The sequence below is a fragment of the Scyliorhinus torazame genome, chromosome 4 (assembly GCF_047496885.1).
Source record: "Scyliorhinus torazame isolate Kashiwa2021f chromosome 4, sScyTor2.1, whole genome shotgun sequence".
Taxonomy (NCBI): Eukaryota; Metazoa; Chordata; class Chondrichthyes; order Carcharhiniformes; family Scyliorhinidae; genus Scyliorhinus; species Scyliorhinus torazame.
Window position 1 is genome coordinate 33,294,206 of NC_092710.1, and position 20,012 is coordinate 33,314,217.

Here is a 20,012-nt window from a genome sequence, read left to right on the forward strand (position 1 = left end):
GCAATTCGTTACGGGCAACATTGAAAGACGATTTAGAATTGTCAGCGGAACAAATGTAATTAAATAGACGCGAACAGCAGAGGACTGAACACGTACTATTAAAGCAGTATTAACGCTTGTTTCGATCACAACGTGCCACTGTACAATCAGGTTATGGCATTTACTAATTAATATATTGTTCTGCGAATGCGTACACTGCAGAGTTACCTGCTCCTGAAAGGTTATTTTTAATCAAGGAATTTCAAAAAGTAGCCATGAATTCGTTTGGACAACTCTCTGTAATGGTTAAATTTCGATTCAGGTTCTTTAGATGGGAATTAAACGGAAGCGCTATATTCCATTCGAAACCGTAACGAGAACAGGTGAAGTTAACATTACACCCACAACAATTTTTTAAGAGCTCAGTTAGGAAATGTTCACGTCCAGTGTGACAGAAAGATCGACTTCCTCGACAAAAACAAAAACAATAGTTTAGAAAAGCGCAGAATTCGATTTAACTTTTGATATGAATAGATTATTGATATTAACTGTCATTGCTCACAGGTGGAGTTGTTGTGTATTACGGCCATACATCGTTCAGCATTGCGATGCTATCGCTGAGCCATCCATGTTGCTTACACAGGACTGCAGGAAGCTAAATCGATTTTTATTCGATAATGCGGGTTTGAACTGCGTCTGGGATGACATGACATGCGAAGTTATAATTTTCGAGAAACAGATTAGGGCACAACTGGGAAGAAATTGATAATATTGATCAAAAGGAGGAAAAAACGCTGAAAACAATGTTGGCAATTTTATCAATAATTCAAATTGGCTTGATCGGCTGCCAGTTGGGGTGCACAGTGCAGCAAATGACGAGTAAAGTGAAGTACAGGAGAATATCTGAACATTGTAAGGTTTGCGGCAGAATGACGAGAGAATGTAATACCATTGACATTGATAAAAATGTCTTTCAGCGTAATGAGTGTTACTTTCAGTTTTAAATTTATGCATAAAACTATAAAGTACAAAACATAAAATCGAGGTAAACTTCGGAATGCTGCTGTATTGCAATTCTGACTTTTATGTGTTATTATGTGTACTTTCTCTATTTTGGGGACTGCACTTATAACGATCTTCTGAAATTATCTGACAATGAGAGTCAATATGTTACCCTCTGTTCCTCAATCCTAACACTAATTTGCGTAAGCTTGACTCCCTGTTGACAGCATTGGCTTTAGAGATCAAAATTATATTTCGAGTCAGATTTCGTAAATTCCTCAGATTGAAGAATTGAAGAACAACTAACGATTTTGTCTGCTCGCCAAAATAAGAATATACCTGAGAGATGTCAACGGACGATCTCTTGTAATCTCTCTCTCTCTCGCTGTCACTCTCACTCTCTCCCTCTCTCACATGCACACGCCTAACACGCACATTTGCAGACATAGCTCTTTCAGCTTCTCTGTTCTGCCTACAGTCCAGTTATTTGGATATGTAGGTATTTAAATAAAGCTAGTTACAATTCTGGGCTAACGAGTCACACTTGAAGAAGCACACGAAGCATTAGAATCCCGCTCTGCCTTTCTACAAATATAAGTTATGGGCGTATGTTACTTTTTAACGGAATCAGAAAAACTCAACGCAAGCGGTCATTATGGCTAATTCCCCTGAAAAAAGTGAAAACATCCAGAAGAAGGACAATGACAGTTACACGTATTTGTGCAATTCTGGATGTTCTGAAATTTTGTTGAATTATTACAACACGTACAAATCGGCAAACAACTCAACCAGTCCATGCATTCTTCCCAGAAATACTGTCAGTTTACACTTTATGAATTCATTATTTTCGCTAAGCACAGAAACGCAACATATTGCGGTCATATGATGAGAAATAGCCTGTTAGGGAAGCGCACGACGCTAAAAAAAAGGTGCAATATTCGCTGACATAACGACTAATTATTGGTACTGAATTTGAGTTGTTTATAAGTAATTCATATTATAATGTGTAACGTGAGTGCTGTGATGACGACTACTCAAAATACTTTCTATAACTTACAGTGCTGGAAGATATAGTAATAATGAGGGAACAATGCAGAACTCTCCTCGCTTATTCAATCATGGCTACATTTCTACTGGGAGCATTACTGGAAGTTATTACGCTATTTCTTTGGCCAATGGGCAGCCAAGGCAAATTCTGGCAAACGAGGGAAAACATAGCCAACCGTATTCGGCACAATAATAAAGCTGCAGGTGAGTATGACCTGTGCATAAGTTGAAAAGGAATTTCATGTAACACATGACAAGAAACTGAATAACACCGGTAACATCATCATGCCTTTTCTGAAGCAAATAGTTGAGGGATACATTATAATTTCAATCTACATAAACCCTGCTTAAACGCAATTGATTCAGTCTGTGCATCGACTGTACATAGGCTTAGTCCTCTAAAGGGAAGGAAGGAAGGCAGTAAGGAATGGGATGAGAAAGGGGGTTAAGGGAGGAAACCAGCTTCCTTTAGCCTGGTGTCACCCGTTGGTGTTGCTCTTGTGTGTCATATTTTTCCTCTCGCACTTTTCCCCTCGATGCTCTGAACTCGTGGGTTGATAATGGAAAACGGCCGTGAAATACGCAAAGACCAATTCTTTTTGTAAATAAATTGAGAATACTCAAGTCATTTTTTCCAATTAAGGGGCAATTTAGCGTGGCCAATCCTCCTAATCTGCACATCTTTGGGTTGTGGGGGCGAAAGACACGCAAATACGGGGAGAATGTGCAAACTCCACACTGTCAGTCACCCAGAGCCGGGATCGAACCTGGGACCTCGGCGCCGTGAGGCAGCAGGGCTACTCACTGCGCCACCGTGCTGCCCTCGCAAAGACCAATTTTTTGTAAAGTTTTATTAAAAGTAAATTGGTCACTCCGATTGTTGTCCTCAGTTCAGCCTGCAGCTGCACAACAGCAGTCCACCGTTCTATTTTGAGCCAGATAAGAATATATGAAAATTCTCATCTCGAGGATATTTCAGTGCAAGGTAGTAGCGTTGGGAGAAGTGTGTGGTGGGCGAGTGATAAGCTTTTATTTGCATTTTCGCGGGATAGTCGCGAGGTGGGCTATCCTCCGTGATCCGGTATGAGAGCCGGACCAGAGCAGGTCGTGGAGGGTATTGGGGATTTGTGAGTGTAATTTGCGAGATAGTCGGTGAAGGTGCTCGGGTGTTTATGGGATTGAGCAGTGGTTATATTCGTGAGGTTCTAATGAGTGTTGGGGACATGGATGGGGATGATTGAAGGAGGGCGGGGGGAGGGTGGGGGGGGTGGGTGGGGGGTTCAATAGTATAGACAGCCAACTTTGTGAGTGTTTTTACTTCTTCTGACATCTTCTGGGTAACTATTCTGCAAAGAGCGTCTGAACCATCTGAAGCATTTGATGCGGGCCATATTATCGGGTTTTTTGCGTTTCAATGTGATGGGCCCATCCGACGTCCGGAGATTTAATTATAGATATATCATATTCAATATTTCTATCGGGTATGGTATTTGAAACTGCTTTCAATTACACCCTGACAGGTATTTCAAATACAACAGTCTTGCTAATGTTGCCGACATACACGGATGCCGAATTACGAAAACTTACTTATGACCATCGTTTCAAACTGGTGAAATCAATTGAAAAACATGTAGAGGCAGTCAGTCGATCGCTCTTAGATGCCTGTGTGTTTACTGAAAGAGAACATAAGGTACGTGACATTTATGTTAGAATCAGATAGAGTTAGATTAGTATTACGGTTGAATATCCAGTTTTACAATATTCTGTCCACTGAAATGATTGACGCAGAAGAGGGCAATACTTACAAATCCACGCCCACTACCATCGAGAACGACAAGCGCAGCAGATGCCTGGGAACCCCGTCAGCTGGAGGTTCCCCTTCTGATCACTCATCACCTTAACTTGGGAAAAACGCTGTCCTTCACTGTCGCTGGGGAAAATCGTGGAACTCCCTCCCTAACAGCACAGTGCGGACTGCGGACATGCGGACTGCAGCCGTTCAAGAAACCAACTCACCACCATCTGCAGGAGGTCAATTAGGTATGGACAATAAATACTGGCCTAACCAGCGATGCTCACATCCCGTACATGAATTAAAAAATGAATTTGAACCGGATTAATTTAATTCGGTATTTTGAATTTATGGACCACTGCTTCCCAAAGTAAAATTCGGCAGCTCTTTTGAGATATCGAACACATTAACTTATTTGTTTTCGATGTTTCAAGTCATGCATTAATTAATAGCCTGATTGCATACCGTGATATAATAATGAAAACTCCATTCATGTGTATTGGACGCAAATGGTCTCACATTTGTTTTCATCGGCAATCTTCCTTCAGGTGATCACAATTGGGGTTGATCGCTGACATCACAATTTTCCATGATGTTCTCTGACAATAAATCACCCAGATGAAACAAGACAACGCTAATATAAAACATTGGGCCTTAAATTCCTGGCCAGCCATCGTAGGATTCAAGAGGTACTCCAATGACGAATTGGGGAATCCCTCTCGGAACTCCTATATAAACGTTTGCAGGCTATAGTCGAAAAGTACTGGCCTCGAGCAATTTCGCTGCGCTGTGAACCATCTGGAACTCGACTTCAATCATTAAGGTGGGAGGGTTCTGTTAGGGATACACTAAGGCCGGCATTCTCTGCCCCCGCTGGGTAGCCAGGGTGTTTCCCGGTGGCGTGGGTGGCTTCAATGAGAAATTCTACTGGTTAGCATCGGGAAGAGAGAATCTCGCCGCCAGCAAGCTGCACGCCATCGATTAACACGTGGACGAAGGACCTGAGAATCCAGCTGAAAGTCTTGTTTTTAGTTCTGCGTAACTATTTTGAAAAAGCTAAACGGATACCGGCGCTGGACACTCCACACGCTACCACCCCTCAGGGAACTCCTTCTCATCCACCACCCAAGTAAACTTCGCGCCCACTTACTTCCCCGCACAATGGCAGCAGAAGTGATTTACGTCATTTCCAAACGCGCCTCGCGCATACTTAAATTTCAATCTCATTCCCAACTCGACACGACCACCCAGCCTCACAAGACAGAAAAACTTCACTCCTACTTCTATTTATCTGCCGAAGGGGTTATCTACTTGGCACTCTCCGAAAGTTCAAGCAGCGGCCTCCGTCATCGATCTTCGAACTTCCACCACGTCCGCCCGCAAACTTCCCTCCACCCCGAACTCCGAACCAACTCCCCCAACTCGTTCTCGCGACTCAAATTTTGGTCTATACGTGACAGCTGGAGCCGATACAAACCGACCTCCGACACGACACCCACCTACCCTCCCCTCCCCCCTCTCCGATTTCATCCTCTATAACCAACCCCTAGATGTTCGAGTCGGCACGCCCCCGACGTCTAATCTTACACCATCCACAACCCCGATCAGGAACAACGCCCAATTCTACCGTAGTCCTCAAATTCTGACCCACATTGACAGACACTGCGAAGATTCAATGCCCGCAGCATATCGGACCTCGTATCGTTCTACCCTTACAATATGCGAATCCCATCATTCGTCCACCCTTTTGATCGCCCAGCCACACCCAACCAACTTCGTACCCCAACACCCAACAGCTGAAAAAAACACTTCTGACGTCTCAGCCCCACCACTCCTCCCACAACTTCTACCTTGTCAAACTACCTGCGACGACACTATCTATGGAATTGCACCTACACGCCCTCCATCCCCACCAGACCTCCAACCACCACTATCGCTATAGAACGACCAGCACACAACCCAGACCTCGGGTCGGAACTCATCCCCCAAAATTTGACAAGCCAAACAGCCAGATACCCGCACCCTCCCCCATGAAACCGACCCCCTACACTTCCCACCATTTACCTTATAAATTCACCATTTCCATGACCTGTCAATTTCGGTGGGCCCTTTAAAGATACGTCCTTTAAGGCGACTCATGCAGTTATGAAGGGGACGGTGTTCGAATGCGATGCATTTGGACTACTCTGAGGACAGCGGGATCTTTTTCTATTCAGGATGCGTGACGCTCTAGCCAATGGACGTATTCAGAGTCAAGCAAGTACGTTTTGAAGTCTTGTATTAAGAGGGGTGGGGCATGGTTTTCGCACGCTAATTGTAAGTTGTGGCCCACCTTATTGCTGTATGCCAGAAGTAACATTGAAACCACATGACTAATTTTAACTCCTAGGATTGTAAGGAAGACCCTCCCTCAGAGACCCTCCGCCCACACCCCGTCCTTCCCTCCGGTCTGGCAGCCCGTTGCTTCGCCAATGGCGATTAAGCCATTAAACTGCATGGATGTTATTTTTCCGATTCGCCGCCAGTCATTGTTTCCCAATAAGGGGCAATATAGCGTGGCCAATCCACCTACTTTGCACACCTTATTTTGTCGGGGTGAGACCCACGCAGGCACTGGCAGATTGTGCAAGCTCTGCACGGACAGTGAGCTTGGCGGGAATGGAACCCGGGTACTCGGCGCAGTGAGTCAGCGGTGCTAATCACTGCGCCACCGTGCTGCCCGTCGCACTGTAAACTAACTGCTGCAAATGATTTTCTATATTTCAGTTTCATAAAGCCACCTTCAATGAATTGCAAACAACAAAGCAATGTCTCGAATTTTCACGATACCTACCATGTTTTATGAAGTTTACATGACTAATTTAAAAAGAATCATCTCGCCGTCTTGCGGTCATACACCATCTGTACATCACTGGCACCATAACTCGAACAAGTTAAATCTTGCCCAAACCATATACGTCTAATCCAAATGGAAAACATAAATGAAACTTAAATATACAAGTACGTGTAAATGTACGATGCAGGCATCCCATATTCACCGACATTGCGATCTGAATTTAATTTGTATATTTCAAAGAAGATCAGCATTAACGTTAAACCGTACGAGTGATTTGTGTCAGTGCATGTGGGAGACAGTTTGAGGAATTTCGACCGAGCATATACATATCGTTGCATTCACTTCCCTTCTGTGAAATTCGGAGAATGTTAGCCATTTCCGCCTCTCTCTCTGATATTTTCTCTTTCACGTCATTGATCAACCAACAAATTGGCAAGCCCGAATGTGGTCTGGTCCGCCGGAAGATGGGCGGCGGGAGAGGGGGGTGTCAGATGGAGGATGGGGTATAGCGGGGTTCCTGTGGGGCCGATGGGGGGGGGGGAAGTCGATTGAAGTCCACGGATGTTTGTTTCGGGCCCGCTGTGGAATGCGGGGATAGGGTGTGGGCGTGGTGTGGTGGGTTCTTGGGTGTTGTATGTGTGCGGGTGTCCCGTGCGAAGCTCGGTATAGGTGTATGAATAATTACTTAGAAGCTGGAATTGTTTTTTTTTCATCTATGACTTTTACATTGACCATCAAATTACAACTGCAACAACAACCCGAGGTTAGCGATTTAAACCGGTTTGCCGGATGGTTCCTAGTTCCGCGAAGTTGCCCAGAGGAAGTTAGCTCTTTAGGGCAATTGTGGAATTGTCTTGTATTGAAACTTCCGAGTGGAATTCCCTGCGCTTTATCGGTGTAGCCAGTAAATGCGACCCAGCGTAAATCAAGAACTTTACAATTATCGGTTAAAATTATGGGCGAACTAACTCGTAGAAAGTCCTGTTTTATAAATACGATCGCAAAGGTCCTACTAACACCCACGGTCATGCCTAAATTCTGCAGGTGTGACTGATCTTTTTTTTTATAAAATATTTTATTGAAAATTTTTGGTCAACCAACACAGTACATTGTGCATCCTTTACACAATATTATAACAACACAAATAACAATGACATATTTTATAAACAGAAAATGAATAAATAATAAATAACAAAAATGAAAACTAACCCTAATTGGCAACTGCCTTATCACAAATAACACTCTCCAAAAATATAATTTAACAGTCCAATATATAATTATCTGTAGCAACGACCTATACATATTATACAGTATATATTAACAACACTGAGAGTCATTCTGGTTCCTCCCCCCCCCCCCCCTCCCCCCCCCCCCCCCCCGATCCTGGGCTGCTGCTGCTGCCTTCTTTTTTCGATTCCATCTATCTTTCTGCGAGGTATTCGACGAACGGTTGCCACCGCCTGGTGAACCCTTGAGCCGACCCCCTTAGAACGAACTTATTCCGCTCTAGCTTTACAAACCCTGCTATGTCATTTATCCAAGTCTCCACCCCCGGGTGCTTGGCTTTTTCCACATTAGCAATATCCTGCGCCGGGCTACTGGGGACGCAAAGGCCAAAACATCAGCCTCTCTCGCCTCCTGCACTCCCGGCTCTTGTGCAAACCCAAATATAGCCAACCCCCAGCTTGGTTCGACCCGGACCCCCACTACTTTTGAAAGCACCTTTGTCACCCCCATCCAAAACCCCTGTAGTGCCGGGCATGACCAAAACATATGGGTATGATTCGCTGGGCTTCTCGAGCACCTCGCACACCTATCCTCCACCCCAAAAAATTTACTGAGCCGTGCTCCAGTCATATGCGCCCTGTGTAGTACCTTAAACTGAATCAGGCTTAGCCTGGCACACGAGGACGACGAGTTTACCCTGCTTAGGGCATCTGCCCACAGCCCCTCCTCGATCTCCTCCCCGAGCTCTTCTTCCCATTTCCCTTTTAGATCATCTACCATAGTCTCCGCTTCGTCCCTCATTTCCCTATATATATCTGACACCTTACCATCCCCCACCCATGTCTTTGAGATCACTCTGTCCTGCACCTCTTGTGTCGGGAGCTGCGGGAATTCCCTCACCTGTTGCCTCGCAAAAGCCCTCAGTTGCATATACCTGAATGCATTCCCTTGGGGCAACCCATATTTTTCGGTCAGCGCTCCCAGACTCGCGAACTTCCCATCCACAAACAGATCTTTCAGTTGCGTTATTCCTGCTCTTTGCCACATTCCATATCCCCCATCCATTCCCCCCGGGGCAAACCTATGGTTGTTTCTTATCGGGGACCCCCCCCCCCCCCCCGCCAAGGCTCCAGTCTTTCCACTATGCCGTCTCCACTGTCCCCAAGTCTTCAGTGTAGCCACCACCACCGGGCTTGTGGTGTAGTTCCTCGGTGAGAACAGCAATGGGGCTGTCACCATAGCCTGTAGGCTAGTCCCCCTACAGGACGCCCTCTCTAATCTCTTCCACGCCGCTCCCTCCTCCTCTCCCATTCACTTAATCACCATTGAAATATTAGCTGCCCAATAATACTCACTTAGGCTCGGTAGTGCCAGCCCCCCCTATCCCTGCTACGCTGTAAGAATCCCTTCCTCACTCTCGGGGTCTTCCCGGCCCACACAAAACCCATGATGCTCTTTTCAATCCTTTTTTACAAAGCCTTCGTGATCACCACCGGGAGGCACTGAAACACAAAGAGGAATCTCGGGAGGACCACCATCTTAACCGCCTGCACCCTCCCTGCCAGTGACAGGGGTACCATATCCCATCTCTTGAAATCCTCCTCCATTTGTTCCACCAACCGCGTTAAATTTAACCTATGCAATGTGCCCCAATTCTTGGCTATCTGGATCCCCAGGTAACGAAAGTCCCTTGTTACCTTCCTCAACGGTAGGTCCTCTATTTCTCTACTCTGCTCCCCTGGATGCACCACAAACAACTCACTTTTCCCCATGTTCAATTTATACCCTGAAAAATCCCCAAACTCCCCAAGTATCCGCATTATTTCTGGCATCCCCTCCGCCGGGTCTGCCACATATAGTAACAAATCGTCCGCATACAAAGATACCCGGTGTTCTTCTCCTCCTCTAAGTACTCCCCTCCACTTCTTGGAACCCCTCAACGCTATCGCCAGGGGCTCAATCGCCAGTGCAAACAATAATGGGGACAGAGGGCATCCCTGCCTTGTCCCTCTATGGAGCCGAAAATATGCAGATCCCCTTCCATTCGTGACCACGCTCGCCATCGGGGCCCGATACAACAGCTGCACCCATCTAACATACCCCTCTCCAAAACCAAATCTCCTCAACACCTCCCACAAATAATCCCACTCCACTCTATCAAATGCTTTCTCGGCATCCATCGCCACTACTATCTCCGTTTCCCCCTCTGGTGGGGGCATCATCATTACCCCTAACAGCCTCCGTATATTCGTGTTCAGCTGTCTCCCCTTCACAAACCCAGTTTGGTCCTCCTGGACCACCCCCGGGACCATTCCTCCATTCTCATTGCCATTACCTTGGCCAGAATCTTGGCATCTACATTTAGGAGGGAAATAGGTCTGTAGGACCCGCATTGTAGCGGGTCCTTTTCCTTCTTTAAGAGAAGCGATATCGTTGCTTCAGACATAGTCGGGGGCAGTTGTCCCCTTTCCTTTGCCTCATTAAAGGTCCTCGTCAATACCGGGGCGAGCAAGTCCACATATTTTCTATAGAATTCGACTGGGAATCCATCCGGTCCCGGGGCCTTTCCCGCCTGCATGCTCCTGATTCCTTTCACCACTTCTTCTACCTCGATCTGTGCTTCCAGTCCCACCCTTTCCTGCTCTTCCACCTTGGGAAATTTCAGCCGATCCAAAAAGCCCATCATTCTCTCCCTCCCATCCGGGGGTTGAGCTTCATATAATATTTTATAAAATGTCTTGAACACTCCATTCACTCTCTCCGCTCCCCGCTCCATCTCTCCTTCCTCATCCCTCGCTCCCCCTATTTCCCTCGCTGCTCCCCTTTTCCTCAATTGGTGTGCCAGCAACCTGCTCGCCTTCTCCCCATATTCGTACTGTACACCCTGTGCCTTCCTCCATTGTGCCTCTGCAGTGCCCGTAGTCAGCAAGTCAAATTCTACATGTAGCCTTTGCCTTTCCCTGTACAGTCCCTCCTCCAGTGCTTCCGCATATTGTCTGTCCACCCTCAAAAGTTCTTGCAGCAACCGCTCCAGTTCCTCACTCTCCTGCTTCCCTTTATGTGCCCTTATTGATATCAGCTCCCCTCTAACCACCGCCTTCAGCGCCTTCCAGACCACTCCCACCTGGACCTCCCCATTATCATTGAGTTCCAAGTACTTTTCAATGCACCCCCTCACCCTTAGACACACCCCCTCATCTGCCATTAGTCCCATGTCCATTCTCCAGGGTGGGCGCCCTCCTGTTTCCTCCCCTATCTCCAAGTCTACCCAGTGTGGAGCGTGATCCGAAATGGATATAGACGTATACTCCGTTCCCCTCACCTTCGGGATCAACGCCCTTCCCAGCACAAAAAAGTCTATTTGCGAGTAGACTTTATGGACATAGGAGAAAAACGAGAACTCCTTACTCCGAGGTCTGCTAAATCTCCACGGGTCTACACCTCCCATCTGCTCCATAAAATCTTTAAGTACCTTGGCTGCTGCCGGCCTCCTTCCAGTCCTGGACTTCGACCTATCCAGCCCTGGTTCCAACACCGTATTAAAATCTCCCCCCATTATCAGCTTTCCCATCTCTAGGTCCGGAATGCGTCCTAGCATCCGCCTCATAAAATTGGCATCATCCCAATTCGGGGCATATACGTTTACCAAAACCACCGTCTCCCCCTGTAGTTTGCCACTCACCATCACGTATCTGCCCCCGTTATCCGCCACTATAGTCTTTGCCTCGAACATTACCCGCTTCCCCACTAATATAGCCACCCCCCTGTTTTTCGCATCTAGCCCCGAATGGAACACCTGCCCCACCCATCCTTTGCGTAGCCTAACCTGGTCTATCAGTTTCAGGTGCGTTTCCAGTAACATAACCACATCTGCCTTAAGTTTCTTAAGGTGTGCGAGTACCCGTGCCCTCTTTATCGGCCCGTTCAGCCCTCTCACGTTCCACGTGATCAGCCGGGTTGGGGAGCTTCCTACCCCCCCCCCCCCACCCCTGTCGATTAGCCATCCCCTTTTTCCAGCTCCTCACCCGGTTCCCACGCAGCTGTATCTCCCCGAGGCGGTGCCCCCCCCCCCCCCCCGCCCATCCCCTCCCACACCAGCTCCCCCCTCTCACCAGCAGCAGCAAACCAGTAATTCCCCCCTCCGATCCCCCCCCCCCGCTAGATCCCCCGCTAGCGTAATTACTCCCCCCATGTTGCTCCCAGAAGTCAGCAAACTCTGGCCGACCTCAGCTTCCCCCCGTGACCTCGGCTCGCACCGTGCGACGCCCCCTCCTTCCTGCTTCTCTATTCCCGCCATGATTATCATAGCGTGGGAACCAAGCCCGCGCTTCTCCCTTGGCCCCGCCCCCAATGGCCAACGCCCCATCTCCTCCACCTCCCCTCCTCCCCCCATCACCACCTGTGGAAGAGAGAAAAGTTACCACATCGCAGGATTAGTACATAAAACTCCTCTTTCCCCCCTTTTTAACCCCCCTCTTCGCCCCCCACATTCGCCCCACCACTTTGTTCAAACGTTCTTTTTTATAACCCGCTCATTCCAGTTTTTCTTCCACAATAAAAGTCCACGCTTCATCCGCCGTCTCAAAGTAGTGGTGCCTCCCTCGATATTTGACCCACAGTCTTGCCGGTTGCAGCATTCCAAATTTTATCTTCTTTTTATGAAGCACCGCCTTGGCCCGATTAAAGCTCATCCTCCTTCTCGCCACCTCCGCACTCCAGTCTTGATAAATGCGGATCACCGCGTTCTCCCATTTACTGCTCCGAGTTTTCTTTGCCCATCTAAGGACCATTTCTCTATCCTTAAAACGGAGGAATCTCACCACTATGGCTCTGGGAATTTCTCCTGCTCTCGGTCCTCGCGCCATCACTCGGTATGCTCCCTCCACCTCCAACGGACCCGCCGGGGCCTCCGCTCCCATTAACGAGTGCAGCATCGTGCTCACATGTGCCCCGACGTCCGCTCCCTCCGCACCTTCAGGAAGACCAAGAATCCTCAAGTTGTTCCTCCTTGCGTTGTTCTCCAGTGCCTCCAACCTTTCCACACATCGTTTCTGATGTGCCTCATGCACCTCCGTCTTCACCACCAGGCCCTGTATGTCGTCCTCATTCTCGGCTGCCTTTGCCTTCACGACCCGAAGCTCCCGCTCCTGGGTCTTTTTTTCCTCCTTAAGCCCTTCGATCGCCTGTAGTATCGGGGCCAACAGCTCTTTCTTCATTTCCTTTTTGTGCTCTTCTACACAGCATTTCAAGAACTCTTGTTGTTCAGGGCCCCATGTTAAACTGCCACCTTCCGACGCCATCTTGGTTTATGCTTGCCTTCCTTGCCGCTGTTCTAAAGGATCCACTGCAATCCGGCCACTTTCTCCTCCTTTTTTCATCCGTATCCAGGGGGGATTCCCTTCTGGTTTACCGCACAGTGTTTTTAGCCGTCAAAATTGCCGTTGGGGCTCCTATCAAGAGCCCAAAAGTCCGTTTCACCGGGAGCTGCCGAAACGTGCGATTCAGCTGGTCATCGCCGCACCCGGAAGTCGTGACTGATCTTCTGACCACATCTTAGCCTTGAATCGAACATGGAGTGACGAAATGATCTCCAGAGGTGAGGCGACCGTGATTGATTGATTTGATGTATTGTCACATGTACCGAAGTACAGTGAAAAGTATTTTGCAGCGGCCGAGGGAACGTACACAGTACGTACATAGTACACAAAAGAATAATCAAGACAGTACATTGACAAATGGAACATCGACAAACAGTAAGTGTTTACTGTGCGGAGCAAGGGGCCAAACAAAGCAAATACAGGACTGTCCTTACGGCCAAAGCAGAAAGTTGTCCAGTGTTGTTACAAGAAACCGGAACACAATTCTGTTCAATAGGAATGTGGGGAATCTGTAGACTGGCTGGAGTAATTCTTAACAGCAATGAGATGGATGTGGTTGTTTGAGGTCAATCAACACTCTTCCAGGTTTTCAATGCGGTTTTTCCTCAAAATAATAGAACATAAGACCAATCGACCTCGGAATAAATGTAGGCTGTTATGCCCATCGAGTCTGCTCTGACATTAATGGAGTTAATGACCTGAAAACATAGTCATCAGCTCTACTTTCCAGTCTTGTCCCGTAACACTTGATTCCACTGCTAATTTAAACAATCTAAACATTGAACATACTTAATGACTCCTCCTCGACTGCCCCCTGCTGTTAAGAAAATCCAAAGATACGCTGCGCTCTAACTGAGTAAATTCCTCCTCATCTGTTTCTAAAATGGACGACCCTTCCCCTAGAATGTGCTCTCTGGTCCTGGAATATTGCTCTGCAGCAAACACTTATTCAACATCTAGCCTGGCAGCACCACTGACAATTCTTTGCATCTCAATAAGTTCGCCTCTCGTTCTTTTCAACTCCACTGAACACAATTCCAACCTCTCAGTCTCTTCACATAAGACAATTCCTCCATATCTGACATCAATGTAGTGAATATTTTCTGGACGGCCTCCAATGCCGATATTTATTTCAATAAATGTTGGGACTAAAAGTTCTCAGAATATTCAGGGTGTGGTCCAACTGGTGCCTTGTAAAGAGTTAGCATAACATCCAATTCTTATATTCCATTCCTTGTTAAATAAAAGCAAACGTTCAATTTTCCTTCGTTTTTACATAGGAGCAAATGTAGGCTATTATGCCCATCTTTCGTCATTACCTGCTGGATTTGCATGTTTGCTGCTTTCGAGTTATCGACGAATTTCCGATATCTACCTGACCTGCAGCATTCGGCAGTCTTTCTCGATTTAAACGATATTACAGTCCTTTATTCTACATACCAAAACGCATAAGTTCACATTTTCCTACATTATTTTACATCTGTCAAGCTTTTGCTCACGCAATTAAAAGTTTATATCAAGAACATGGTTGCTGTTGAATGCCAGTATATCCCAAAACCCGGAAGGGTAACTTCGAAAACTGGCTCTTCGTAGTGTATAATATAAATTTGGTGCTGTGTGAGATAAACATAAACGTGAATCAGAATGAATCATAGAATTTACAGTGCAGAAGGAGGCCATTCGGCCCATCGAGTCTGCACCGGCTCTTGGAAAGAGCACTCTACCCAAGGTCAACACCTCCACCCTATCCCCATAACCCAGTAACCCCACCCACCACTAAGGGCAATTTTGGACACTAAGGGCAATTTATCATGGCCAATCCACCTAACCTGCACATCTTTGGAATGTGGGAGGAAACCGGAGCACCCGGAGGAAACCCACGCACACATGCGGAGGATGTGCAGACTCCGCACAGACAGTGACCCAAGCCGGAATCGAACCTGGGACCCTAGAGCTGTGAAGCAATTGTGCTATCCGCAATGGTACCGTGCTGCCATTAGTCCAGTCATCGTGTGAACTATTAATAAATAATATGTAAAAATCACAGGACCAAAAGGACAATAATAAACTACAACGCGTAATTACACTGATGGCTAAACGCGCAGGATTACAATACTAACCTTTTGTTCCCAAGCAGCCACCTCCACTGAGTTCTGAAACGCCACATTGGTCCCAAATTACATCGAATGTCATGTAATGATCTGAGCAAAATTCAGCAAATAATTACCGCACACTGGTTCATTATGAAAACAAAACATCTTCAGTTTCAGGAAAGGGTAAATTTGCTATTTTCTTTGGGAGTACATTTCTGCAGGATGTGGCCGTGATGGAGCCACACTGCGGCTATGTCCCTTTATCCATTAATTGTGCGATAGATATATCATTCTTTCCATTTGATGTTATCCATCTTGTAGAGTGTTTTTAGCATATATTTGTCAATTTCCTTATTTCTTCACTATAATAGTCCCTGGTCTATACTCCATTGGTTTTCTCTCATTGCAATGATTTTCTGACTGACATGCTAATACACCACTCCAAATCTCTTCCTACAGCTTTGCCTACACATACAAAATCCTTAACCGTATAATCCACCTGCTGTTAATTCTGCTTCTGTGCCCGTTATACATACCTTCCTTCATTCCCACTTTTTTTTTTAAATTATTGTGTACAAATGCTACCTTCTCTTTTACCGCACTGATTTAACATGTTCTTTCTTACGGCTTACAACCAAGCTTATTTCTGCGTTTTCCCATGACTATGTGGTGGTGCAGCCCTGCTTACTAAAGTTAAGTCATCTAACTTTCCTCATATCTCTCGTTCCTACAGCACCATTGACGTTTACGTTAATATAAAGTCGACATTCCTCAGATTTGAAAGCGTGTCTAAAGAAAGGCTTTGATCAAAGAAAGATCAAAATCATTTGCAAGTTCCGTGGCTTGCCTCCCAGTTTTACCTCTTCAATCCTTCAAATGAGTTCTTGTCACTGCAGGTTATGGATTTTGAATTATTCCAACAGAATGACTTATTTGAGAGCCACATAGGTTAATTCAATTGTTAACGCTCTCACCCACTTATCAACATTTTTTGATTAACACTTTCAAATTCAACATAAGCCCGTCCAAACTGTCTTTTAACATTTAGAAACTTCTGGCTGTAATCCTCTGGTACTAGCTCAGAAGCACTCAATACAGCATTCTTCAGGGTATCATTCTCCCCAGACCTTTCGTCTTACAAAGATATATCTACTTCACAAGTTCTTCATACACGTTTACTTAATAACACCAGCGCCCAGACATCTTGGGACCATTTTCTTGTCTCGCTACCTTCTCAGATTAATTCGAAAATTCCTCGAACCTCTTTTAGTCAAATAATATAAACGACTAAACACTTCTAAACATCTCCCGACTATGTTCGTGTCTGGAACTAATTGGTTTCTCACCCTTCTCTAGGTCTATTTTTGCCTTCCAACGTTTTAAGTTAAATCGATTTCCCTTTTTCCCTCCCACTTTGTTCTACTCTTAACTTCTTTATTGCCAAGTCCCTTGAAAAAGGTCTCTATTTGTCTTTTCCGTGCATCTCTAATTTAGATTATCTCATTTCTATTCCTTTCACATTTTTCTTTTTCCTGCATTTCAAACTTCCTCATTTCTTTGTCGTTTTTAAAAATTGAATTTTAGCCAATTCAATTGCCTCAGTTTACGGAGTACATGGCCTATCAGGCAGACCTTGCAATTTTATAGGTTTCGCTATAATTCCAATTATCCCGCCTTTCTTAACCCCTGCAGGTTATCTTGATTCCAATGTAACGGTTGATTCAGTTAACTGGCGTTTTGTGTCTTTCTGTAACTAAGGCAATTTTCATCGTCCACCTTTAGCTAGCGTTAGGTATGGTAGGAGTCACGTTGCAGTCACCTACTTTAAATCACACACCTCCACTTGGTTCAACAATTGCCCTACTCGTGTTACAATTAAGTGTCACAAATTCCTCCAGAGCTAAGGGCTAAGATTTTTAAAACCAATCCAAAAGAGGCTCCAAATCTGTTAAGTACCCGGCTGATGTCAAATGCGCGGCAGACACGGAGGAATTCATCAGGCGAATGGGGCTCCGGGAATTCTTACACAGACCCCAAAAGGCCAACAGCGAACCCAAGCAGACTACCAATGAACTGGAACAGCAGACCGAGAGATCTGCGGTGTGGAAACCGAAGAGGAAAGAGTCGAATTGGACCCCTCCGGAAGGCCGCTGCCCTAGACTCAACATGTATGCTCAAAGCCGTCAGGAGTCGCAGCAATGCCAGATTCATCAGTCGCATTCACAAGACAGCCCCGAACGTCACCCAAGCACAACGCAATGCCATCCACGCTCTTAAGACCAACTGCAGCATCGTTATCAAACCAGCAGACAAAGGAGGGGCCACTGTCATACTGAACAGAATGGACTACTGCAAAGAAGTATACCGACAACTCAACAACCAAGAACACTACAGACAGTTACCCGCAGATCCGACCAAGGAACACATCCCCCAAATTAACAGACTGATCAAGACCTTGGATCTTCAGAGCACCCTACGTGCTTTCATCCCATGTACTCCCCGCATTGGAGATCTCTACTGCCTCCCGAAAATACACAAGGCCAACACACCAGGCCGTCCTATCGTTTCAGGCAATGGGACCCTGAGTGAGAACCTCTCTGGCTACATCAAAGGCATCTTGAAACCCACCGTACGAGGTACGACCATCCTCTGTCGTGACACGACGGACTTCCTACAGAAACTCAGCACCCATGGACCAGTTTAACCAGGAACATTCCTCGTCACAATGGACGTCTCGGCACTCTACAGCAGCATCCCCCATGACGACTGAATTACTGCAACAGCCCCAGTACTCAACACTGACAACTGCCAATCTCCAGACGCAATTCTGCAACTCATCCGCTTCATTCTGGATCACAACGTCTTCACCTTCGACAACAAGTTCTTCATCCAGACGCATGGAACAGCCATGGGGACAAAATTCGCACCCCAATATGCCAACATCTCCATGCACAAGTTTGAACAAGACCTACTCACCGCACAGGACCTTCAATTGACGTTATACACCAGATACATCGATGACAATTTTTTCCTTTGGACCCACGGCGAAGAATTACTGAAACGACTACACGATGACATCAATAAGTTCCATCCAACCATCAGACTCACCATGGACTACTCTCCAAAATCAGTTGAATTCTTGGACACACTCGTCTCCATCAAGGACGGTCACCTCAGCACTTCGCTTTACCGCAAACCCACGGGATGACCTCACGGTGCTCCACTTCTCCAGCTTCCACCCGAAACACATTAAAGAAGCCATCCCCTATGGACAAGCTCTCCGTATGCACAGGATCTGCTCAGTGGAGGAGGAGCGTAACAGACATCTACAGATGTTGAAAGATGCCCTAGTACGAACGGGATATGGCGCTCGACTCATCGATCGACAGTTCGAACGCGCCACACCAAAAACCTCCTCAGAAGACAAATATGGGACACAACCGACAGACTACCCTTCGTCGTCCAGTACTTTCCCGGAGCGGAGAAACTACGATATCTTCTTCACAGCCTTCAACACGTCATCGATGAAGATGAACATCTTGCCAAGTTCATCCCCACACCCCCGCTACTTGCCTTCAAACAACAGCGCAACTTCAAACAAACCATTGTTTGCAGCAAACTAACAGTCTTCAGAACAGTGACCACGACACCACACAACCCTGCCATGGCAATATCTGCAAGACGTGCCAGATCATCGACATGCATACCACCATTAGACGTGAGAACACCACCCACCATGTACGCGATACATACTCGTGCGACTGGGCCAACGTTGTCTACCTCATACGCTGCAGGAAAGGATGTGCTGAAGCATGGTACATTGGCGAGGCCATGCAGATGCTGCGACAACGAATGAATGGACATCGCGCGACAATTACCAGGCAGGAATGTTCCCTTCCAGTCGGGGAACACGTCAGCAGTCAAGGGCATTCAGCCTCTGATCTCCGGGTAAGCATTCTTCAAGGCGGCCTTCAGGACGCGCGGCAACGCAGAATCGCCGAGCGGAAACTTATAGCCAAGTTCCGCACACATGAGTGCGGCCTCAACTGGGATTCATGTCGCATTACATTTATCCCCCACCATCTGGCCTGCGAAATCCGACCAACTATCCTGGCTTGACACAATTCACACCTCTTCAACCTGGGGTTACCCCATTTCTGGATCTGTAAAGATTTAATCACCTGCTAATGCTCGCATTCGAAGCATTGACTGGCATCGTTGAATTTGTCTATATATATATGATTCTGGAACATACCTCTTCATTCACCTGAGGAAGGAGCAGCGCTCTGAAAGCTAGTGATGTCGAAACAAACCTGTTGGACTTTAACCTGGTGTTGTAATTCTTCTTACTGTGCTCACCCCAGTCCAACGCCGGCATCTCCACATCAAGGTTATAACAAAGCACAGTAGTGCATTATGGGCCTGGGTTTAGAGAACACTAGATTCTATTATGGAGTACACCTGACCCACAACCTTTCATCGATTTTGGTTATGGAGAGCACAAGGGCCCACTTTACAGGTGTGATGCAACAGGGAACTAAAACTATTTTAAAACAAAAACAATGTGTATTCTATGAATCCAGTAAACATTTTAGAAACACGCAGTAAACATCATATCAACTACCAACCCTGATAAGCCCCCCAAAAGATACAGTACT

At 46.4% G+C, this 20,012-nt stretch overlaps 1 protein-coding gene across 1 annotated transcript in view; it reads left to right on the forward strand.

Moving 5' to 3' along the window:
• LOC140410177 (uncharacterized) overlaps positions 1-20,012 on the forward strand; it is a 198,762-nt gene that overhangs the window by 154,194 nt on the left and 24,556 nt on the right. Inside the window, exons 13-14 of the mRNA XM_072498160.1 lie at positions 2,041-2,232; positions 3,549-3,718. Of these exons, the coding sequence (XP_072354261.1) occupies positions 2,041-2,232; positions 3,549-3,718 (362 nt within the window). The remainder of the gene's footprint in view (positions 1-2,040; positions 2,233-3,548; positions 3,719-20,012) is intronic.